This window comes from Andrographis paniculata, unplaced genomic scaffold, assembly GCF_009805555.1.
Source record: "Andrographis paniculata isolate CXL003 unplaced genomic scaffold, ASM980555v1 Contig34END, whole genome shotgun sequence".
Classification (NCBI taxonomy): domain Eukaryota; kingdom Viridiplantae; phylum Streptophyta; class Magnoliopsida; order Lamiales; family Acanthaceae; genus Andrographis; species Andrographis paniculata.
The window spans coordinates 3,964,846-3,989,606 of NW_026137567.1; the positions used below are offsets into that span (position 1 = coordinate 3,964,846).

The 24,761-nt window shown below is 32.3% G+C and overlaps 3 protein-coding genes across 7 annotated transcripts; 1 reads left to right on the forward strand and 2 right to left on the reverse strand.

The window, feature by feature from the left end:
• Positions 1-1,663: 1,663 nt before the first annotated feature.
• LOC127248858 (DNA-(apurinic or apyrimidinic site) endonuclease 2) lies at positions 1,664-8,485 on the reverse strand. Of its 4 annotated transcripts, none has more exons than XM_051271401.1 (10): positions 8,296-8,485; positions 8,088-8,199; positions 7,535-7,741; positions 7,264-7,349; positions 5,500-5,615; positions 5,310-5,405; positions 4,968-5,165; positions 4,638-4,795; positions 2,497-3,178; positions 1,664-2,090 (listed from the first exon to the last, which is right to left on the reverse strand). In XM_051271401.1, the coding sequence occupies exons 1-10, from the start codon at positions 8,470-8,472 to the stop codon at positions 2,000-2,002; spliced, it is 1,923 nt and encodes a 640-aa protein (XP_051127358.1). In that variant the 5' UTR covers positions 8,473-8,485; the 3' UTR covers positions 1,664-1,999. The 4 variants fall into 4 exon arrangements, with proteins under 4 accessions (XP_051127358.1, XP_051127359.1, XP_051127360.1 ...); XM_051271402.1 differs by having other exon boundaries at positions 1,672-2,090; positions 5,310-5,390; XM_051271403.1 differs by having other exon boundaries at positions 1,672-2,090; positions 2,505-3,178.
• Positions 8,486-9,251: 766 nt separating this feature from the next.
• On the reverse strand, positions 9,252-13,413 carry LOC127248742 (calcium-dependent protein kinase 18-like). Of its 2 annotated transcripts, none has more exons than XM_051271254.1 (12): positions 12,599-13,413; positions 11,855-11,985; positions 11,732-11,773; positions 11,508-11,640; positions 11,353-11,431; positions 11,099-11,268; positions 10,856-10,982; positions 10,584-10,699; positions 10,387-10,494; positions 10,240-10,302; positions 9,954-10,127; positions 9,252-9,867 (listed from the first exon to the last, which is right to left on the reverse strand). In XM_051271254.1, exons 1-12 carry the CDS (start codon positions 12,989-12,991, stop codon positions 9,706-9,708), a joined length of 1,698 nt encoding a protein of 565 aa, XP_051127211.1. In that variant the 5' UTR covers positions 12,992-13,413; the 3' UTR covers positions 9,252-9,705. The 2 variants fall into 2 exon arrangements, with proteins under 2 accessions (XP_051127211.1, XP_051127213.1); XM_051271256.1 differs by having other exon boundaries at positions 11,508-11,619; positions 12,599-13,411.
• A 9,468-nt stretch (positions 13,414-22,881) lies between these two features.
• Positions 22,882-24,642, forward strand: LOC127248702 (uncharacterized). Its single transcript, XM_051271188.1, has 3 exons — positions 22,882-23,077; positions 23,180-23,610; positions 23,739-24,642. The coding sequence occupies exons 1-3, from the start codon at positions 22,981-22,983 to the stop codon at positions 24,231-24,233; spliced, it is 1,023 nt and encodes a 340-aa protein (XP_051127145.1). The 5' UTR covers positions 22,882-22,980; the 3' UTR covers positions 24,234-24,642.
• Positions 24,643-24,761: the final 119 nt, after the last annotated feature.

Genomic DNA, 24,761 nt, shown 5'->3' on the forward strand with positions numbered 1-24,761 from the left:
TATTTATAGGAAACATTTAGAATGTTCACTTAGTATTTATATAGTATTTAGAAGTCGCGTCTTATTGGGTGTTAGTACGGGAATTAAGGAATGATAGTATCTTAACATGGTATCAGAGCCATGGTGCCTGTATTGGGTTTGGATCCTGTATGGATTTTCGAGATTATCATCTCGAGGGAGAAGTGTTGAGTATATGTGAAGGGCCACTCCGCCTATTACCAATTGGTTTTAGGTTGGATGCCCGGATCCTTTCTTAACATTCAGAGTGGGTATAAAGTATAATATAAAAGACTAAAATGCTCTTATTTTTTAAAGGATTTTAAAAAATAAGTTAGAATACTAATTAAGAGTAGTTTGAAAAAGTATAAATAATTTTGATACAAAGTGAGGACAACTGGTGCTAAATAAAGAAACAAAATAATTGTTTTAGGACGGACGAAAATGAAAAAACAAAACAACTCTTTTTTGAACGGAGGAAATGTTTAGTTGTTTCTTTATACCACATATATATATATATAAACAATAATATAAGAATTAATATTTATGATTGAATATTGGATATGTCTGTATTGTATTGTATTGTATTGTATTATATTATAGTATAGAAAATTTTGGTGTCAGACAAACACACCCATCAAATATAAATACTGTATGTTTTGGATAAGTCTGTGCAGATTTATTTTTGGACTTCCTCCAAATAAATCTTTTATCAGTGGAGTGCATTTAAAACTTATAAGATTTGAAATTTTATATGGAGCTTTTTGCACCCCAAAATTATGAATAAAAAAATGTATTCAATTTGAGTGATGATAGTGATGGGTCGGAATTGAAAGATGTGATGAAGCTGTTTTTGGAGGTGTTGGGGACCAAGAAGAAGAGGTCCAAATGGAGATGGTGAAAAAAGAATTGTAAGTGGATCTATAATATAATATTTCAAACTATAAGTTTGTTTTACATCGATTAATAAATTGCACATGTACTAATACAGTAGTTATTCTTCCCTAAACATATGCTTAAGATAAGCAACATAATTGTGTTCATATATTTTATCAAAAATACACAAATATGTTCTCATTATATTAAAAATAAATTTGCATAGATTACCTCTTCATGTGCCGATTAGACAATGGCCTTGAAGATAAACACACATTCTAAATTCTTTAAGAAATTAGAGAAAAATAGCCGTAGGCAGTATCTACTTTATTTTATTTTTATTTTATTTATTATGAATATTAAGCATGTGGTTCCTAAAATATTACATTACAAAAGCTTCAAAACACTTTATACAAGACATCCAAATAACAGTCCCATATTTTATTTTATTTTGATATACAATAAATATAACATAGAATGTTTTTTTGCATGTCTCTAAAAACACAAAAGTGTATATATAATATGATATACTTTACCCTAATGTATTATATATATAAGCATTGGTGGGTTCCTAATAATTGGGGCAATGCCTCATCAATGAAGCCATTTTTGAATAGCTATAGCAGTGATGTCCTGCGGATTATTCGCTATATGAACAAAACAAGAACTCTAAACTAACTACGCTCAGCCAACTCTTACTAAAATTATTGAATATTACTACTGACTTTTGGTGCTTCCCATTTACACCAAAGCCCTACGCCTGATCCTTCTACTACTATTCATTTATCTCAGAATATGGAGGAACAAAATCCTCTTGAAGATTACCATGGAGGGAATCATTCTTAATATCAAAACTATAAATAGGCCAATCCCGAATAGTAACAAAAGAAATGAACAAGCAAAGATGACATCTTGGCCACGGAGGAGAAAGTATCAATATAATCCTAATCATAGACTTGAGTCAAACCATTGATAACCAGACGAGCCCAAAAAAATGCTGAAGTGAAGTGCTAAAATGAAATTGATACCTCCTTACGACTGGCAGAGTTCACAAAGCTGATAGATATACATCAGATGACTTTACTTTTCAACCTCAATAATTGAATTGTTACAAAATCGTTGTGGTTCATTGCCCATCAAAATCATCTTTTGTTCTTTGTACCCATGGAAGCCCATTTGAAAAAACCACAGTTCGCTTCAGGATTGGAAGCAGGTCCCTGAGACACAAGTGTTCTTGTTAAGTACCATGTACATCTTTTGTATCACAATATGCATCAAACTAGTTCTCTCCCAAAAATTTCCATCTTTGAATGCTTTTCAGATTCCTAAGCACCTTTTTGTCACAAAACAAAGTTACAAAGAATTGGTATGAAGCAAAATGAGAATAAACATATAAGTGCTTTGGTAATTGGTACAGGAAATGCACGGCTTTTGAAGATAGGTGACTAACAGAAAAACCAGACTATCAACATGAAATTGGGAAAGAATCTAAGTAAGATATAGAAGCTAGCAGAACTGCAGATCATGAGGTTGACATATAGATTAACGCCAGAAAGTTTCTAAAAAGTGAATAATGTTTGAGGTTTTTCAGATGTGCAGTATATATCAATAAAGAAACTGTACCAGAATACCTCAGCACGCGCACAGACATAAAATCGGCGCCCTGAATTCTGACCAGATTTCTTCACTACTCGAGATACACAAGGTTCTTTGTGGCCCTTGCAGAGTGGAATGCTGGTTTGCATATGTTGCTGAATCCTTTGCCATTCAGCTAATGCCACATCATTCTTTTCTCTTCTTGATGGTTGATGTATCTCCTCTTCCTGGCCTGAGGCACTTTGTTTAGACTGACACTCATTTGTAGCACTTTGTTCAACGCTTTCAGATGGAATTTCATTTGATTCGCAGTCGGGAGTGGAGATATCTGCCTGAGTAGACTTGTCAGCACGAAAGTTCATTGAATTGCCACTAATGCCTGATCTTTTCTGGAAAAAAGATTTGAGCGAGAGCTGAGTCATCTGTGTTTCTCTTGCTTGCTTTTTGAAAACTACTAAAGACAAGGATTTAGTGTGATCAATTTCATGGTGAGGAGAATCTGAAGATGAGTCTTTATACTCTTGAGAACATTCATCCAATGAGCAAAAGCCACCCTGACTAAGTAAGTCTGATGAAGGACTAGAAGTTTCAAGGGGTCTTTTGGGGAGCTGAATGCATCTTTGAACAGCACCAGCATCTTCCTTGTGCGAATTGGATTCTCCAGAAAAATTGACGTCTTCATCAGATTGCCTTCTAGCAAGCATGGACACTGCAAATCATAAAGCAGTTTTAAGGAGCAGTAGCAAGAACACATCAACTAAAATCTATCCCTACAATACAACAATACAGAGGCTTTATTCTTATTATGCATATTACCCGGGAGCATAGAGACAGTGAATTGCTTTATTCATGAAATAGAGGCAAATCCCTATTATCCTCCATATGCATATGTTATTGAACTAAAATATAAACATGGAAGCTAACAGTTGATAACATAGAGAGCCTAAATGGGCGTCAACTTCTAGCAAACAGCTTTGTAATATTAGAGGATGTAAGAACCATAATTATGGTGATAATTTCAGAAATTTTAATCCCACAGAATCCGAGCCTGAATATAAAAGATCTTGCAGGAAACAATAAGATTTCGAGGTACAAAATGCACACACAAAAAAAAAAAAAAAAAAAAAAAAAGGTAAAAGAGTCAAGAACCACTACTATAACCATGGGCGGATGCAATCTTAGGCAAGGTGGGTCAATTGACCCACCATAAAAACTAAAATAAAATAATATTAATTATCACTAAAATTACGAATTCACCCTTAAGTATTAGTTTTATTTTTATTTGATTGCAGTATTCTGCAAGACCCACCAAATGAATTATTGATATCTTGTTTTTTTTTTTTCTTTTTCTAATTGATTTTTCTCTTTTAATAAAAAGAGATAACATCTACTTGCAAAATTGTATCCTAACAGAGGTTTCAAAAGCAAAATTGATGATTTTCGAATTATTATTAGATAATTTTATTATTGATGTTTGAGATATTTTGGAATTTAAAAAGTCTAAATAAACTTTATATAAAATTTGTTGAGACAAAAAAAAAAAAAAAAAAAAAAAAGACATCTTCTACGAAACTTCTATTTATAGCAATTGTAATAGTAGAAAGATTATATTCGACAACTATCATAAATTACAAATTACATAATAGCTTTAGAGATTAATTATTGAAAGATTGTTCCGTTACTTTTTAGAAAGAGCTATGTTTATGGAAGTTAATATAGACTGATACCAAAATATAAGATCTCGTCGTGAATACTTATAGTTATTTTGATGTATTAGTGATTGTTAATTTGATTTTTCGTATTTCTTTTTAATGTAACTTTTTGTTGATGTAATTATTTATTTTAATTTTAATTTGATAAATTAATTTAATTATCGACCCACCAAATTCAAATCCTAAATCCGCCACTAACTATAACCATGAGTTCCAAAAATAGATATACAAATACCCTATACAGGTACAAACTGCTTAAATTAACTATTTCAAATCTCTTTGAAGAACCAGAGATCAACATTTACTTTGGTATCATGGACACAAGATATGCTGCTGCCAAAAAATGGACTGCTACATGGAAGTTCAATTTGTTTTTTAAGGAAAAAATCCATGCTACAGTCACTGTAGATTTATCCTAAACTTGTATATTAAAAAACAGGAATGGTAAATCCGTACCTAGTGTCTGCTGACATCCATAAACCTGGAGACAATACCGAGTTGACAGAGAAGGAGGGTTGTGTTGTTGAATATCGGGGATCCCCGTCAAGCTCATACAAACAGGAGCATGATCTGAACCCTCCAATTTGACATGCCTTGCCTTAGTGTCTTTATGTCTAGAATCAGAATAGAAGAGAGCAATCAACTCAGAATACATGGAAACATGAATTTATGCTTAGAATTCAGTAAATGAAAAAAGAAACTGCAGTGACTAATGCAATCAACTCTAGCTAATTGAAAACAAAAACCATCTTAATGCAAGAATGGGATCACAATTCCTTCTCTCACCTAGGAGCATTACCAGGTTTCCAACGTTTAAACTGCTCTAATATGTCACACTCTTTAACGTGGCAATTCAACAGGGTATGCCCTTGATTTTCCTCTTTATGTAAACATGGACCAGCACAAAGAATGTGGTCAATACGTGACCCGAAGTTGAAAACTTCTGCACCAGAATTTGTTGGCCAACAAGTGTATGCATCCCTCCTAGTAGTGGATATAAATAAAGAACACAAACAAGTCGAGTAAGTAAAAAGTAATACCATAGTATAAATTTCAAAGCATAAATATCAGAACAGGAGTAACACTTCTACATTAAGCTATAAATACAAAGTCAAGAAGCTGTAGAACCTCTCTGGATGGTTTTCTCGGAATACATCACAGAATGAACCTCCATTTCTAACCAGCAAAGATCTAAACCAAGTTCTAAACCTGCATGGATGAAAGCTAATAACGAATCATATCTTAATATCTATTTTCATGTATAGTGTTGTCAAATCTCATCCCAATGGCAGAAACTATAAATTAATCAGGAACTCACTCATTTTTCTCAAAATCAGGAGCAGCATCACAACGGTCAATTGCAGAAGGAGCAATGTTAAGATCCCCAACAACAAATATCCTTCTTCCTTGATCTAGAAGAGACTCCCACCTTTTCTAAAACAAAATTGCCGATATTACTCAATGATCATTCAGTTCACGGGCCAACTGTAATTAAATAAACAGTTTGTTAAATCCAAGAATTGAACAGCAAGTCTCAACTAATGAGGAAGTTCTAAATTTGCTTAGCACAGTTGATTTTGGAGGTATTGAGGGTGGTATATGGGACAACAATCATAATTCTTCCACACTAATAATATATGGAAGTTGACTCTTCGATTGCTTAATGAATATGTAAGGAAATAGCAATGCATGAACTCTAGTAAATTACGGGATGGAAAGAAACCCATGTTATCAGTCTGGACTTGGCCATTTCCTTGGCTCCAATAAAAATTATTTGTTAGCTACCAAATTTTTTTTATCTTATCAAATGCACTTCATAGGAACTTTGATATTGACATATCTACGTCATCCATTACTGAAAATCCTGCCCAAACAATTTTTAATTGAAGTTTTTCTAGAAGTCAAAAGGAGAGAACACAATGTTGCTAGGCAGGTATGACATTCAATCATTGTGGTCAGACCACCAATCATGTTTTTGCTAAAGATGAGTATACAGTGGATGGAGTATAAAGGTAACCTAATTAGTACAAAAAAAAAAATGAATTACAGAAGACATTATTGAAGTAGCTGAATCGGACTGGAATAGGGCCAAAGAAGTTGGAGAATATAGCTATTGGTGAATTCAGACATCAAATCTTAAATGGAGATTGGGTCAACCCAATTCAATCTGGATTTAATTGTAAGATTTGGTGTAATTTCGCTGATGTGTGAGCAATAATCTTGTTTCATCTTGCTCATTTGAGAAAACTGGAATCCTGCTGGCTCATATGCTTTTGCTGAAGTCAGTCATAAACATAGTAGAACTGCTGGTCTAGGAAGAATAGAAATTGGCTTGGCAGACATTACCTACTTGAATTATTTTTGAGAAAGTGGGCTGCCCAAGCTATTTCCTGACACAAAACTAAGCATGCTAGCATAGTATAGTAACACACAAAAATCTGACTGGAACAAATCAAGGAAGCCGAAGCTGACTAGAGAATAAAAATGGAGCTTGAATACATGGTGAGAGGCCCATATGGTGGTGTAACTGCCCATCCCACGTGTTGTACACCATGCTGGAAAAGACCTTGGGAAGTCAGGCCGTATGTCTTAAATCTTTGCTATTATTTCTAAATTGGGGTGTCCCAAAATTTTACAATTTTTCTTATTTTACTCTTCTAAATACAATTTATAAAAACTATTTTAAATAAAAAGTAGGGACAACATTGTTAAAAATAAAGAACTACCAAATTATACGACGTAAAAAACTGCACAGGAACAAAGATTAGCAATTAAATTGGAATGGAGAGGGAATTTTAGTTTTAGTTTTACTAATCCACTAAAGGCAGGGAAACATGAGCTTCTGAGCACTCTTTAATTGAAAAAGAAATAATAAAATAAAATATGAATCTATATAGCATACTTGCTAGTTGTCAGAAACACCAAAACACCAGGAAATCTAACTTCGTTTTCATTTAATTTAAAACTAAGGTGGAACACATTCATTTACAAAAATTAATAAAGCAGTGTCCCCGAGCTATTCTCATTCTCATATTCAACATAGACAATCTACATGCACAAGGACCAATCACAAATGAATCACCTGGAGGACGTTGAAAAACTTGGACTTAAATTGTATCCTTTCTGCATCAGTACATTCAGCCCTAGGCCCATACACATTGAAAAGAACTGTAAAAGAAAAGAAAATGGCAATTTAGTAACACAAAATGCAGAGCTCAGAGTGAAATTTTAAAACCATGAAGAAAGCAAGTTTTGTATATTTGCAAGTTTCTGAAAAACAACATATGCATAGAAAAATGCCTTCGCATAAGATTTTTCATTCAGAATTTAACTACAAGCATAACGGAACTAACCAAAATGTTCGTGGTCGGTTATTATACAACGTCCTTCACCATCAATTTTCAGCAGATCATCAATGGAAAAATCTCCCAGCCCTTCTTTTATTGGCTGATATTCACTGGTCCTAGAATAAACACCAGTAAAACCTTCTTCTGCAGAAACTGGCAAAGCAACTTCCTCGCTTGCAAACGCAGACTTTACCCGGCAAAATGTTGCCACACCTTATTAAAAACACGGAAATAAGTAGCTATATCTACATTTCAAGATAGACCAATAAAAGATTTCAGACTTGAAATTAATCTTAAACCTATTAACTGAAATCAGTAATTGCTCCCCTAAGGAAAAAAAGACTATATATATATACATATTTATTAAGCTCATACAACATGCTAAATTCTTTACAAGGAATAAAGATACTTCAATGCAAATCCAAACAAATCCCCGTCAAGCACAAAGATTGAAAATCATCAAGTACACCATATTACATATACGAAGAAAAAAAAAAGGTCAAAGCAGAACAAAAACACCATTTCGTACACCAAAAATATTGAAGTAGCGGTAACGCACCAGAATATCCTGTTCGCCCCTTCTCAGAAGTTCGAGTGCAAGAGAAAAATGACTCGTATCCCTCGGCCTGCACCAAATCCGCCCTCAATTCTTGCCGCGACAACTTCGTCTCCTGGACAACAAATCAACGACATTGATAAGCAAATAATTGTAGAGCGAGGGGACGGAAACAGTAAACCCTAACTTCTAGAAACGATAACGGGAGAACCTGAAAGCAGATGATATCGGCATCAAAAGAATCGAGCAACTTGCGAAGGGAGCCGAACTGCGAGACTCGCGGCCGGAGCCCGTTCACGTTGTACGTCACTATCTTCATTCTCCTCTTCAGAGGATCAGTGGTTTGGCTTTTTTTTCTTTTTTTTTTTTTTTGTGTGGGTGCTGTCATTTTTTCATGATCGATTATCTATTCAGTTTACAAGACCAAGAAAAGTTTTCTATTTAAATTGTGAAAACTATGATTTTGTCTCTTCAAACACAATTCAAAACGGAGAAAATATTACGAAAAATTTATTAAATTATTAATGAAAATATAATATTATAAATACAAAAAATAACGTCAATTATTAATATTTGACTAAATAAAAATGATAAAATTACTAGTGAATTGAGATGTTTAGTACTTTTTATAAATTTAGTTAATAAAAAAATAGTAACAAATTTTGATAAACAGTCTTATATTCATTAAAAATTGTATCAGCTCAAAGAACTCATGTTTCGTGAACATAGAAATATTAATTTCTATATTATCAAAATAATTTTTATATCTTATATGAAAATACATGTATATTTAAAAACTACAAAATGAATACACCTATGTTTTTGTAAATGAAAAAAACAGGATGGGTAAGTATTTACTTCTTTAAGTGGACTGAATCGGTGTGTTTGGAGTTTTGAAAATTTTTTAAAAAATAAAGAATTAGTATTTGATGTGAATTTTCTGTGACAAAAAAGTATATTTGATATGATATTTGCATATTTTATCTGCTTTTTAATGTTGAGATATTATTATTATTATTATTATTATTATTATTAGTATTATTATTTGAAAATCTGGTTTCATTTTTAGTTAGATCATTTCCAGTAGTCATAAGAACTCCATATCCGAAGCTCCTATAGTCCTCAACAAATGCTTCCCAACAAACAAAGACGAGGAAAACTGCGAACTTCCATGGCAAGAATTTCAGCTCTCTTCCATAATACCAGACGAGGAAGAAGACGACGGACGACGACATGCCGACCAACTTTACATCGTCGGCTTCGATCGGAGAACCGACCCGATAGCCTCTTCGTCTCCAATCTTCTCGTCGAAAATAACATATACAGTATATCCACACGATATTTGTCGAATGTCTCGACAACAGTCTCTCTCATTGCTGACAATAAACGTGTCGAACATATTGTAAAGGGCACGATCTACGACCCACCCCCACGGAATTTACAGCGTCGTTTCGTACTCACTCCATGTTTCAATAACGACGGCACAACAGGCGCTTAGCAACCCGACTCCCTACAACAACCCTTCACGGGGATTCACAGAGCGTACAAGAACGAACACAAGCTCACGGAAATACAATACCTGAGAATTCTCGCACGCCGTTACATTATCGCTATCGTGAAGTTACATCTTCTTCGGAGGTCCTCGAATTCGAGGACTATTCACATGGGAACCCATGCTGGCTGTTCTCAAGAGTCTACGGAATTCGGGTAAGCTGATTCTCCCATCTTTGTCGATATCCGCTTCTTCGAGAAGTGGGTCGATCGAGCCCTTCAGACCAGTGTGCTGCAGACGAATACAAAATTTGTCGTATCTATCATTCGATCCGTACATATGCTGTTTATATGAGAGTGTTGCGATTTTATGCGTACCATTTTAAGTTCTTCGGGGGTTATGAATCCGTCTCTGTCGACATCGAATTTTTCGAAAGCAGCCTGCGATCGCTGCTGCCATTTTTCGGAGTTGTGCTCTTCCAATTGGTGGACATGTAGAGTTGCTGCAACGAACTCTGGAAAGTCGACGAGCCCGTCGGTGTTGCTATCAATCTACAAAAATAGATGAGATTCATTAGAAATCCATCTCACATTCGATCGAGATAGCATTCGAGGTAGGAATTCGGGTAAAAGATCACGAAATTTTCCGAAAACACGAACATACCGCTTGAAGGATTTCAAGAACTCGGGAGTCCTTCATTTTCCACGGAAGATCCTTCTCCATGGCCTAAGCTCGGAAACAAACGTGTGTGAATGAACAATGGGTGGAATGGAAAAATCGAGATATAACAATCGCACGACTGTTACAAACCTGTCGCATTTCCTCGAGACTTATGACACCATTTTTATCCACATCGATAGCATCGAACTGATCTCGAAGATCAGCAAGCTCCTCGTCATCAAGCGTGCTCGCTAATGCCTGGAATATATAAATTTCAATATCCAACAATTTTTATGGAGGGAGAGAGCCGATAAGAATTTCACTAACATAGAAACAAAAAGTGTTACCCGAAGAGCGAACTGTTTAAATCGACTATACTTCACAAATTGCCTCATGTTGGATAGAACAGAGATGTCTAGAGGAATCTCCGAGGCTTCTCCTCCTTCCCGAACCCATGGATGTGCTGGACAAGGCAATATCACATAAGTTGTTTTTAATATTTATTTTCTCATGAAATTTATTGATAATTAGCTGAATCAATCGACAATTAGTGTGATCATTTTGATGATCAATACTATTATAAATCTGTCGGTAATGGTAATAAGAAGAATAGACATACATAAGGCCTGGGCGGCTGTAAGTCTTGCACGAGGATTTTTCACGAGCAACTTCCTTACAAAATCTTTAGCAGCATTGCTTATTCCTGACCAGGGTTTGCGCCGAAAGTCAGGTTTGCTCCTGAGAACCTGTAGACATCATCGATAACAATTAGTAAAACCAAATTATTACATACATATATAGAGTAAATTCAATTTAATATAGGCAGATTGAGAAAACTATCGAAAGTAATCTTAGATCCCACCTCTTTAAATATACCGTCTTCAGTTTTGTCCCAGAAAGGCCGCCGACCACAAAGTAAAATGTAAGTAATGACACCAATGCTCCATACGTCTGATTCGGGACCGGATTTACGCTTCAAGACCTCCGGAGCAACATAATATGCACTCCCGACAATGTCTTGAAATCTCTTTCCTGATCGATAAAAAGAAAAAGTGTTTGTTATAAAAATGGAGAAACATTAGTACCAGACTAATTGAGTGTGTTAAAAATGGATACCTGGCCGTATGATGTCAGAAAGGCCAAAATCTGTCGCCTTCAGCGGTGAATCCTCTTTTGTAGACTTAAATAGAAAATTCTGAGGAAAGAAGCAATTTTTAGAACACCAATGAGAAAAGGGATTCGACAAAATATTACAACGATTTTGCACTTACCTCCGGCTTCATGTCTCGGTGTACAAAACCGTGCAAATGGCACTCGGCTGCAACTTTTAGCATCTGCCTAACAACAATAGCAGCATCTTTTTCCGTGTAACGGCTTTCCTTTCTGTTAAAAGATATTAGTTTTCTGTCACCAAAATTGTCCCGATGGAGTAAAATATACAGTACAATACATGCAGTTATATGAAAGGCTGGATATGGAGGTTTGAGATGCTTACTTCGATAAGATACGGTCAAGCAATTCTCCACCCTCGCACAACCTGAAAAAAGAAAGATCAGTATGAACGCCATGATGCAGAAAAACCACGAGAGGGTGATTATGTCAAAATGCTCAAACATACTCCATCACTATATATACATATGTGTTGTCTTCGAAAGCGTTGTAGAAGTGGACAACATTCTCGTGTCCAGCTAATGCTTTTAATATCTTGACTTCCCGCTTTACATCCTCAACGGCAATGGGAAGAACCATCTGTCATGTATTCAGAAGACAATTAACAACACAACTTCTTAAGGTAAACTAATCAATCTTCCGCAACCACTTAGAGAAAATGACAAATAGACACATAATATTTGAAATTTGGAAATATGGTACGCCCTCGTTGCCGAAATGATGAAAATTGCTTCATCAAATGAGTTCTACCATCACAAGGCGCATACGTCATTCGGAAGGTGTTAAAGCAAATCAAGAATATTAAGACACGGCATTAGCTATAAATGTGCACATTATCCGGGCTTACGTATGCCTAAATACAACCATATCCACAAAGTAAAGCCGGGGAACCTATAGGAAGATGCAATTCCAAATAAGGAAACATAGGTTCAATTCAAAAATGGAAATCTAACTAACAGAACAAAGAGGATTCAATGAACAAATATCTCTGATCAATCTGGATTAATTAAAGCTTAACAAATCTCACGAGGCATTTTTCAATTCTTGTTTTCCCACACGCTACAATCCAACATAGCAAACATAGAGCAACAAAGTTCTGAAATCCAATTCGAACCAAACCTAGAAATATGATCCTAGTGTAGATATTCATGAATGAATTCTTAATCAGAAGTAAATGAATGTAATAGGCAACCTTGTTCTTGTCGATTCTCTTGACGGCAACACGATCTCCATTGGACTTATCAACAGCAACATAGGTGTAACCAAATTGGCCATGCCCAAGCAATTTCCCAATCGTGTATCGCTTGTCGAAATCCTTATCGTATCCGAAATCCGTTCGTTTCCCGCAGGGAACCATTCCATTCGGTCGCTTCGAATTGTTTTTACTAATCTGCTGCGAATGCTTCCGCTGCTGTCGAGTTTTGTCGTTTTCTCCCGCCCCATCCTTTTTCCGCAGCGCAAACGCGTAGGGCGTCGTGGATGAAGGGCGCTTGGGCGGCACAGGGCGGGCAGTCTCGACGGCGGTGGTGGAAGGTGTGTTGCTGTTGGAACCACTCACCTTTGTGGTGGAGAAACAGCTTCCCATTTCTCGCAAACAGAACAAAAGGAACCAAGCTTCTCGATTGTTATGGCTATGGTCTCCTCCTCGAGCAAATCAAGGACTTGTTGGAAAGCAACACAAGGAACGAGATTAGCGTCGATGATCAATGAATTGAGAGTAACGAAATTACAGGCAAGGAAAGCGGTGGAGATATTGGGAGGGAGATGAAGATGGAGATTGGAATTGGGAGGCGAAAACGATGATAGGTAAAGGCAAAGGGGAGGAAGCCGGGAAGAAGAAGGGAGGGAGAGGAATGGATGCGGTGGTCAAACGGACTTTGGTAAAAGGCAGACGAAGAAGAAGAGAGAGAAAGACGACAGAGAGAGAAAGCATAAAAATAATAATAAGAAGGGGTTTGCCTTCGCCATCGCTCTCGCTCTCGCCCCCGCTATTGTCATCGACATCGCCCCGACCCCACGCCCTTTGTCTTTAAATTTCTTCGCCTTTACATTAATAATTACTGTTTTCATATATATACACGTAAATACATACATACATACATATTGAGCTTCTCGTATCTTAAAAATTTTGCAAAAAAATAATGAATTATTTACTTAAATCTAAAATTAAATATATAAAATATCTTAATACACTCGTCGTGTTAGATTTATTATTACTAGTTTTTTTTATTACTATTTTTTAAATTAATTAATTAGTACTTTCTTTGTCTCAAGTATGGTATAGATGAAAAGTACTTTCTCAGTTCCAAATAAGATGTAATATTTGTTTTTTTGCAAGGGTTTTAGGTGAATAGTATTAAATAAAATAATTTAAAAATTAGGTGATGTGATCGAAAGATAAATGTATATTGCATTTTTTTTATTTAGATGATGTGAAGGGATAAAGTATGAGGTAGATATTAAATATGATCATTTGAAAATTAGGTGGATGATGAAAAAAATTATATTCCCTCCGTCCAGTAGAAAGGTTGTCGTTTATTTTTTGTACGTAGACTTTTTAATATTAATATTATATTAGGTTGTAACAAAAAAAAGACAAAAATACTCTTGTTAGTATTTTGTAATATAAAAATAATGGCATTTGTGTAATATAGTGTAAATTATAAATGTATTTATTATATTATGTAAGTATTACAATTACTAAATGACAACTTTGTTTTGGAACGGACGAAAATGAAAAGTGACAAACTTTCAATGGAACGGAGGGAGTATATATTCTCTCTGTATTTTAAATAAGTATTTGTTTGTTTTTTTAACATAATTTAAAGTATATTAGTATTTTATTGATAAATAATAAGAATGAAGTAGAAATAACTCAAAAAATCTTATTATTATTTGTGTAATATCAATATATTGTAAATTGTAAAAGTATTTGTAATATTAGGTAAATAGTAAAATTATCAAAAAAGAAAATAGATAGAGATAGATCAACATGAAAAACTGAATAGTTTGGTAAATGAGAAAGATGTTATTTATTTAAGTGATTAGATATGATAAAATATAAAGTAAAAATTAAGTATATTTAATTATTATGTTTGAAACGTACCAAAAATATTGTAAAGTCTATGGAACAAAGAAATATATGATTTTGCTTGAATATGAAAATTTTAAAATAATGATACTCCCTTCGTCTAATTGAAAGGTTACTATTTTTTATTTTTGTTTGTCCCAAAACAATGTTACTATTTCCTAATTTAGTAATTGTATTACCTACCTAACATAATAAATACCATTTCAATTTATAATATATTACACAAATGTCATTACTTTTATATTACACTATACTAATAGGGGTATTTTTATCTCTTTTTTTTTTACTAAAATTCAATATAATACTAATATTAAAAGATTTTACGTACAAAAAATAAATATCACTCTTATAAGGGAGGGAGTATAAATAAATAGTCATAATATGTTGTTGTAACTTGAAAAAGCATCGGTGACAATTACAATTAGCTGACTAATTCAACCCATGCAAATTAAATGCAATGCACTCACTTATTATGGATCTTTTACGTCTAAATTGATTTTTTTTAATCAAAATATGGAAATTTCGAACGTCGGACAAGCAGCACTACAACGTAGAACGATTTTGAAACATTCTTTTTGTCGACAGACGAGTTGATAAATTTTGACAAGTACAGAGGGTAAACTGTTTTTTTAGTCTCAAAATTAGATTTCTTTATCATTTTAACCCCGTAAGTGGAGCTTGTCGCAAACTAGTCCTATAAGTGAAAAATTTTTGCTGTTTTAATCCTCCGGCGCCGGAGACGCCCGCGTGGCTCGCCGGAGGTAACGTGTCCGCCAGGTGTCCCGCCAGGTCAGCGACGCCCGGTGGACACGTGGATTTATTATTATTTTTTTTAATTTTTTTTAATTGGACCAAATAAAAAAATAAAAAAATACAAAAAAATTAAAAATAAGTTTTAAAAAAAAAAATTAAAAAATGGAAAAAATAATAAAAAAAAATCCACGTGTCCGCTAGGTCAGCGACACCTGGCGGACACGTCACCTCCGGCGAGCCACGCAGGCATCTCCGGCGCCGGATGACTAAAACAGCGAAAAATTTTCACTTATGGGACTAGTTTGCGACAGGCTCCACTTACAGGACTAAAATGATAAGGGGGTTCAGTTACGGGACAAAAAAAACAGTTTACAATGTATATATATATTTACATCAAATAATTTCTAAAATCTCTTCACTTTCCATCTAATTAAATATTTCATATATTTAAAAAATAAAGACTGTTTGTCAAAAAAATATAATAAAATACTACCTCCGTCCCATAAAACCAGTACCATTTGTCTTTTGCGTAATTATATTTAACATTAAAAATATCTTATAATTTACTCCACAAATGTTATTGTATTTGTATTATAGGAGACTAATAGAAGTATTTTTGTCAATTTATTTTAATTTGTACTACGTATTGATATAATAATTAATATTTAAAGATCAACACGAAAGTCCATGGTACTCTTTTTATGGGACGGATGCAGTATAATTTTTATGTATCACACTCAAATAATAATTTAAATTTTAAATTCAAATTTAATTATAAAATATAATATATTTCCTCAATCTTACTTAATTTGTCCATTTTTTCTATTTCCGTTCATCCAATATAATTTGTTCTGAAAATATAATTATACATTTTAATCTCATTTTAAAATTCATATTTCATATTTTATATATTTTAATTAAACTATTTAGTTATATTAATCTTAATCTATAATTATATGTACTAATTATACAATATCTAAAACTCCGCGTTAAAGTTAAAATTATCATATTAAATGGGACAGATGAAGTATAATATTACACTATATTTTACAAATAAATTAATTAGTTTATTGATCAAACTTCTTACATGTTTTGATTAAAAAATATTTAAAATATAAAATTAATTATTAAAATTATACTCCATATTACTTGTCTTATATTGTGTGTTCTCTTATCCCTAATTATGTGAAAATATGTCTGGCAATCTGACAAAACAAGTCACACACCACATCTTCGGGTGATCCCTTACGGAACATTTTTATTGTTGGTTTATGACATTCCACTTGCATTTTTGCCTTAAGGGGGCGTTTGGTACAGAGAATGGAATTGCAGAGAAATGATAGCAGAGAATAGAATTGGAGAGAAATAGAATTGAGTAGAGATCTCTTGTTTGATAAAACAGAGAATTGATTTGAGAAATCTTAAAAAAAATGCAGATATATGAATGAGCAAACAAAAATAAATGATTAACACGATAAAAATATAGTTTTAACGAATGAGAATTCATGAAAAATATTTTTGGTAAATTTTTTTTAAAAAAAAAATTATAAATTATATACGATGTTTTTTAAGATTATATTTTAGTATAATTTCTTAAAATATCGTAAAAATTAAATACTTTAAAAATAAATTAAGTTTGGCTTTTGTAAAATTAAAATAATATAATTTTTAAAAAATTATAAAAATTAAATAGTACAAAAAATTTTAAAAATTAAAAAATATATATGCTGCAACATCATTTCTCTATTTACCTGCATATGGGAGAGAAATGAAAACAGAGAAATGGAAATGATTTATTTCTCAAGTTCCATTTCTTTTGACTCAAACAAACAAGAGTAATGATACAATTTCCATTTCTCTGGCCTCATTTCTCTGTATCAAACACAATCTAAATCCTTCTATTTTCTTGAAGATTTCACTGAAAAAAATTATTGTTTCACTTATTATTTTTGGAGCAAAATAGAAAATTCATATGGGTAAAGGGTTAAAGAGTAAAATTCTGTAATTTTATGATATAGAGACTGAAGTCTAAGTTTAAAATATTTGAAAATTTTATGGGAATTCACCATTTTTTTTTTAACAAAAGCATAAAGTAACCCAGTGGATTGGGAAAATCTTCTTGTTGAATATGAAATCATTTATTTATAATAATATTCTTAAAAGAATGTCCCGCATGAGAGACACACAAAATTCTAATTTGTTGGGGGTGAGAATAAGTGTTAGTATCAATAAATACTTGTACATTTATTCAAATGGACTAACTCCCGAAGTGTAGTTACATCATAGCTATAACGGCAACTTGTAGATGAGATAAATGCATAGTCAAAAAGCAATAAATGACAAGTTATTTGTTTGCCCGATTCGAATATAAATTATCTTACATCTGGGGATACCAATTCAGGAGAGGTTCATTAATCAGCGTTGATTAAGAAAAAAACACTCCAACCTCCTTCAACCCAAACTCCAAGTTGATTACCTGGGAAATTCCCTCCACAGACATATGTTGTCACAAACGCGTACTGACAACTAACAACTAGCTAGGCTGCTCAGATTCTGAATGTTCCCCTGATCGGAACTCCGATCTCCCTTCGACCGACGAACTTTTCCGGCAAGATAATAGTGTATATCACTCACTCAAAATATGGAGATGAGAAGAGTAGATGTTGAGAGGATTGTAACAATATTTGTCTCACTACACACTCTCTCAAAACCACTCTCTTCTCACCCTTCCTAGTAACCGAGCTGTAAGTCCAGCACAGCAGGTATGAAGTTGACATGCAATTAATTCCCTTGATACAAATAAGAAATTGTGTATATCTATTTACTTTTGACCACAAGAGGACAAGCTCAAAGTGTCCATTTTGTCTTGAAAATACACCATCCTAGGAAAAGACAAAAAGACAACTTGATATGAATCCACAAGTTGTGTCAAATATTGTTGCTTTTGGTATCTAACGACCACAGCAGCAAAAATTTTTTTGTCAATATGCCAAAAATAGATGAAGGAGTTTTTGATAAACTTAACATAATTCATTATTATTTGAATTATGTATATTTTGAAAAAAAATATATATATATACTTTATCACAAAATATCTCATCATATATTTTTTTAATGTCAAATTTAAATTAATTTTTTTCAAGAAACACACCAAGTACGGTGAATTTGTTATTATGAGATTTATGAATTTAATATATAATATCTTTAGATTTTGTTTATATATCATACACATTATTCTAGAATCTAGTGTTATTTAACTTGTCCCGCCCTTTATAATAAGACCATCCACATTGGAGATATCCGCTTTTGGATATCTTCACTATTTTTTTTTCTACATCATATTCTTTTTCTGTCACGTCAGCGGAGATACACTCTTCTATTTTATATTCATAACAAAGATACTCATCCTAATTTTTTAATAAATTTTTATTTTCATATTATATATATATTATTTTTTAATTATAATTTTAATTTGTAGTATTAATTATTTATTCAATTATTATACTATATTATATTATATTATTATTTGTCAATATTTTGATTTATTAAAAAATTATGGGAAAAAATTATATTATTTAATTAAATTTAGTTTTAATTTATTTTTAAATTTTAATTTTAATATCAAATTTGTATTTTTATTGTTATAATTATTATTGATTAATTAAAAAAATAAAATATAAAAATAATAATTAAACTTTTAAAAAAAAAATTATATTATATTATATTACATTGCAATTACAATAAAAATATTTAAAATTAAGAGAAGCGATTTCAGATTCATATATCATATAAAATAAAATAAAATAAAATAATGATGATTCACTATATATAATTTTATACGAGTTGATGGGCTTAGTGGGAATGCGAATTTTAAAAAATAAAATAAAATCACAAAGTGCAACACTGCTTATTACACGTTCAAAGCATTTGCTGCCACGTATGCTGAAAATAATTATATATAATGAGCATGATAATACCTAATCTTGTAATACGCTCTATTATGGAGCATTATAGAATGCGTTTGTTTCACATTTTATTCTTAGTATTCTTTTTTATTTTATAATAATATATATTATTAAATTCAATAACAAAAAATTAATTAGAAATTTATATTTTAGTATTTATTTTTATTTAACATGTTAAATCTAAAATTTATTTTTCGGTAAAAAGGGTGCATGTGTTTGTTTTGAATTTTTAAATTTTAAATATTTTTTATATTAGTATAAGATAGTATTACCTTGGTCCCAAAATTATAGTTTGGGTTGAGTTTGACATGGTAGTGGGTAAAAAATATGGGTAAAAGATCTTTTCGCCCCATGTGAGTGTATTAGTATAAAAAGTAGTTTTACAGTGATATGGTTATTTATGAAAATGAGACTATTGTTTTGGGACGGACAAAAATGATAAATAAGACTATTGTATTGAGACGAAAAGAATATAAGATAATACAAAAAATAATATTTTGAATTAATTTATTAATATTTTTTGAATAAATATAATATGCATATTATATAATTTATATAAATATATATTATATTTTTTTATAATATAAATCGAAAAACAAATTGAAATTTTTTTAGCAGAAGAATACACCTATATTAATACTAAACTCTTACAATTCTTTATAAAAATATTTATACTTTTTCCTGCAAAATATTATATTAAAATATAATTCAAATTCAAAATCTAAAACAAAATAGAAAAAGAATACATATCTCTACCGATTTTTTTATTTTTTTATTACGATGTTTTAAAAATAAAATTAATTAATTTCTAATATAATTATAAAAAATAAACAATAATAATAAAGAAAGAACACGGCCCAATTGGTCCAACCAACGACAATGATTTATGGCACTCGAGATTGACTTAAATTTTTTTAATATTAATTATGTTGGCCAATGATAGATAATGTGTGTAATTTGGTGGAGAGAGGAAAGTGATCAGATGATGATACGTTTTAGTGTGAAATAATTTCAATTAATTATTAGTTTATTGGTATAAAGATATGGTTGTTTGACAAATTGGATAATTATATTCCTTCCGTCCCACGACAGAGTATCTATTTTTTTTATTTTAGTACGTTCCATAACAAAGTATTTATTTCCTTTTTTAGTAACTATACTATCTACCTAATATTATAAATACCCTTACAACTTACAATATATTACACAAATACCATTATCTTTATATCACACGTAATAATAAAGTTATTTTAGTCATTTCTATTTTATTTTTACTATATCTTAATATAATACTAATATTTCTAAAATTACGTGCAAAAAGAAAATTGATATTTAATTCCGGGACGGAGGAAGTAGTATATACTAAGTGTTATTACCAAGACTAATTTGTGTCTAAGATTTGAATAGTTATACGATGCAATATAAATAAATATTGATATAATATTTTAAATCTAAAATTAATTTTTAATATAATATAAAAAATAAAAGATAAATTTTAATTTAATCTTTTATGAAAAAAAAATAATGAATAATAAATTTTTGAGTAAAATTCACAAAAGAACACAAACAAACCGACTAATCCTTGAAGATATTAATAGCATATGGTGTCTTCAGGCAATGGGTCGATTCGTATCAAGTTAATACTTTAAACGGGTTAAATTATTCAACCCTAACCTAACCAGTTTATTATCGTGTCGGGTTCGAGTTGATTCGTGTTGACCCGTATACATAATTAAGTCGAATTTCTTGATTCAAATTAAATAATTTTTTGTTGTGCTGTCATGTTAATTTTTATTGGTTTGAGCGTAAATTAGGTTGAATTATTTAAAATTGAACTTAGTTTAAATTAATTCATGAGAAAATTAATAAATTATGATTATTTTATATATATAATAAATATATTAATATTTATAATCGGAGGTGTCGTGTCGGGTTTGAGTTAAGAGTCTCAACTCTAACCCGATCCGTTTATTATTATGTCGGATTCGTGTTAGCCCGTATATATAATTGGGTTGAATCTTTAACTCAAACCCAATTATTTCGTGTTAGGTCATGTCGGGTTGTCATATCGGATCAATTTTTGCTAACTCTACTCCAACTATCCACATTACATAATTTGAGTTTACAATTATACATCATTTACTTAATAATTCTCCTATATATATTTTCAATCATATTGTAGAATCAGCACAAGTGTTTTCAAAGCATTAATAAGTATTAGGTAAGGAATATTGATATTATATTAGCAGTGGGTAAAAAATATGAATAAAATTTTTTTTTGTCTTTGTGAATGTATTAGTGTAAAAAGTAATTGCAATTGTGTAATAAAAATGAAAAAATAAGAGTAGTTTTATGTGATATAGTTATTTATGGAAATAAAACTATTGCTTATGAAAATAATAAAAGTGTTGTTTCGTCACGATTTTAACATATTTTTCAGTAATTATTTTACTTTAAAATCATGAAAAAAAAATAAATAATAAAAAAAAGGGGAAAAAAGAAAAGAGCAGATAAGCACGTAGAGATTTGGAGGTGAAGTGTGAACAAACAACCAACATATTTTTCTTTTGCAAAAATGTGATGTGATGTGATATATTTGCCTTTGACAAAGTCAGTGCTGATTTATTTGTTTAGTATTTTATTCATATTAGGTTATAAATCATTTTTATTTATTTATTTATTTATTTTATGACGAGGGCACATTTAAATTTTCTTTGAATGAAAATGATGGGTGGTTTAGTTAAGTCTACGTAGTGAGTCTTCGGTCTCAGTCTGGAGTATGAATTATTGTGTGTAATTGTGTGCTTTTTTTTTTTAATATAAATTTTTAAAATTTTATTATTTGAACTTGTAATTTTTTAATAATATATATATACATAAATATTTACAATATTTAATAAAAGATTATTTTAATATCAGATTTTAAAAAATAAATTTCCAAATCAAACCAAAAGGAACACCCATGTTTGGTCATTCATACTCACATACTCAACACTCTTCTATATTCATACACTATTATTATTATTATTATTATTATTATTTTAGATGCCTTTAGATGACCGACTTCAAGTCTTTATTATATTTATTTATACACAAAAACTGTTTAAGATATTTTTTTCATCACGATTACAAATTCAACCTTTACACAAAAAAAGGAACATCTCCTTTTTTTAATTGATAACAAATGAACACAATGCTGCAGAAAAATACAAATTAGCCTAGTAAGAAAGACCTTTTATTTAGAAAATTAAAAATTAAAAATGAAAAATTAGGAATTATTGAATACAATTCCACAATTTAAAAGTTTGGATTTTTTTTCCACAGGAAACAAAAACAAGATCCTCAATAATTTTTATGCAGAAAAAATCTCTAGTAATGATTACAAAATTCCCATAATTGTAATCCACCAAATTTAATTACAACATTAATCACGACGTAATTAGCTATCTAAGTTAGCCGTTAAACTATTCCAAATTAGTATTTTCTCAGTTGGGCCCAGGCCCAACACTTCACGGGTCAACCCGAAAGCCCATATACCCATCACACAATTCAAAATCACAACGGCTAGTTTCCTCAAACGCGCTCTATAACGGTCATATTACCCATTCCCTAAGCCCTCCTATTATCTCTATAAAGACGTCCGTTTTCAACTCCGATCACATCTCCTATTGATTCAAATTTCTCCGTCCGACGCCGGCGACTGCAAGCCTGAAATCTCCGGCAACGAATTTTCAAGAATTTTCGAGTTCAATTTTTCTGTCTGCGATGGAAACCCCTTTGTCCACAAGAAGAGTGACGAGATCCATGGCCGCAGCTTCTGCTTCCGCCGGCAACACCAACAATAACAATTTAATCTTGTCAAGTTCGTTTCCGTTGGTCTTCTCCGATTTCAATTTTCACATAAATCTTGATTCTGTGTTCTTGACTTGTTCGTTTCCCCTTTTTTCTGTTTTTCAAATTGCAGAGAAATTAGAGGAGTCTGAAATGGCGGCAAGGCAGAAGAGCGGCAAGCATCTGAGCAAGAATCAAGATCGATCTGTACTCGTCGACATAACGAACAATTCTCCGATTGTGGGGCTTGCAATGGGGAGCCTCGAGACGCCGTCGTCGGCAATGTCGAAGAAGAGAGGGCAATGCGCTCGAACTCCGGGTTCAGGTGAGGCTCTATTGAGAGGCCAAGTGAAATCCCTTCTGCAGAAAGTTGAGGAAGAAGCCGAAGTGTCGAAAATGGCTTTCGAGGATCGGCCTTTCTTCAACCTTCAAGGCCTCATCCGCTCTCCGGCGAACCTTATTGCCGCCCCCACTCCAGCGAACACGCCGCAAGTTCTCAACTTTTCCGATGATCTGTCGACCCTCACGGCCTCCCCTGTCAGTGAGAAGCTTTTGATCCCACAGGTTTGTTTGCTCCATGAAATTATTATTCTTTTTGGTAAATTTAGAAATTAAATATTCAAGAAGATGAATTTTGGGAGTTTTTCTTTAAAGATGAATATTGTGTTTGGTTGTTTTTTTTGTGCATAAAGATGATAAATGAGGTGAAGGCAGAGGAGGGTGAGAATTTGATCACAAGGTCATTGATGCTGGATTTCTCAGAGAAGTCGACAGATTCTTGCTCGGAAACACTGAGTTATGAAGGATCGGAGCAGAGCAGTAAAGATAAATCATCTATGGATGATGACAATGCATCGATTTGGTCTATTCAGGTTAACCTAAGCAGCAGCCCTAGGAATGATTATGGTGGTGATGAGGATGGTGGTGAAGAAGATGAAGAAGGGGTTGATGAGCTTTGTGAAGGAATGAGCAAGATTAGGGTTGCAGAAGAGGATAATAACAATAAGTTGTTGTTTATGGGGAAGCACATTCGATTCTTGTATGACAGTGATGATGAGCTTCGAGGGCAGGAAGAAGTTGTTGATGACGACGATGATGATGAAATCGATGGTGTGGTGCGTTTGAAAGGGCTGCCGACGCCGAAAGGGAAGCACCTTCGATTTCCTCAGGAATCAGACAGCTGTTGATTGATGATGATGATGAATACTCTTACTTAATTACTTACTGTTCTTGTTTTTACTACTGGTGTGGGTGTGGGTATGGGTGGGTTGTCTTGCTCATGACACCAACCTCCTCCTCCTCCTTTTATATGATTGATGTTTAAGATTTGTAGCAGCAGCCAGCATTCCTACCATTTGTATGTTTGTTATTTTGGTTGGTGGTGTGGTGTGGTGTGGTTAGACAGACAGATAGAGAAGAGAAATCCATAATTTCTGACTGATACACACAATTCATTCATTCGACTGATTAAATCAATCTGTCTGCTTTGGTTTCTTCATTTGAGAGAGAGAGATCTATGATTTTATTCACAGAATTTCACATCGTTTGTAGAATAAATTTTGGAGTTTGCATGTAATATTTGATGAGATATATTTAGTGGAGAAAAAAATATAGTAAAATTTTGCTATAGAAAAAGTATGTTCTTAATTCATAAAACCTTTTTGATGGCTCTAATGAGCAATGCAGAAAAGTGATTGCTCCACAGAAAAGAGAGT

What these genes read in the sequence shown, in the direction of transcription:
- LOC127248858 (XM_051271401.1), bottom strand. Translation starts at nt 8,472, where the DNA reads ATGACAGCACCCACACAAAAAAAAAAAAAAAGAAAAAAAAGCCAAACC. An exon ending in GGGGCGAACAGGATATTCTG is followed by an intron (nt 7,742 to 8,087) that starts GTGCGTTACCGC and finishes GTTTTTAATAAG; the next exon opens with GTGTGGCAACATTTTGCCGG. An exon ending in AACCGACCACGAACATTTTG is followed by an intron (nt 7,350 to 7,534) that starts GTTAGTTCCGTT and finishes TTTCTTTTACAG; the next exon opens with TTCTTTTCAATGTGTATGGG.
- LOC127248742 (XM_051271254.1), bottom strand. Translation starts at nt 12,991, where the DNA reads ATGGGAAGCTGTTTCTCCACCACAAAGGTGAGTGGTTCCAACAGCAAC. An exon ending in AGAGAATCGACAAGAACAAG is followed by an intron (nt 11,986 to 12,598) that starts GTTGCCTATTAC and finishes AATACATGACAG; the next exon opens with ATGGTTCTTCCCATTGCCGT. An exon ending in TACAGCCGCCCAGGCCTTAT is followed by an intron (nt 10,700 to 10,855) that starts GTATGTCTATTC and finishes TGCCTTGTCCAG; the next exon opens with CACATCCATGGGTTCGGGAA.
- LOC127248702 (XM_051271188.1), top strand. Translation starts at nt 22,981, where the DNA reads ATGGAAACCCCTTTGTCCACAAGAAGAGTGACGAGATCCATGGCCGCA. An exon ending in TAACAATTTAATCTTGTCAA is followed by an intron (nt 23,078 to 23,179) that starts GTTCGTTTCCGT and finishes TTCAAATTGCAG; the next exon opens with AGAAATTAGAGGAGTCTGAA. An exon ending in AGAAGCTTTTGATCCCACAG is followed by an intron (nt 23,611 to 23,738) that starts GTTTGTTTGCTC and finishes TTGTGCATAAAG; the next exon opens with ATGATAAATGAGGTGAAGGC.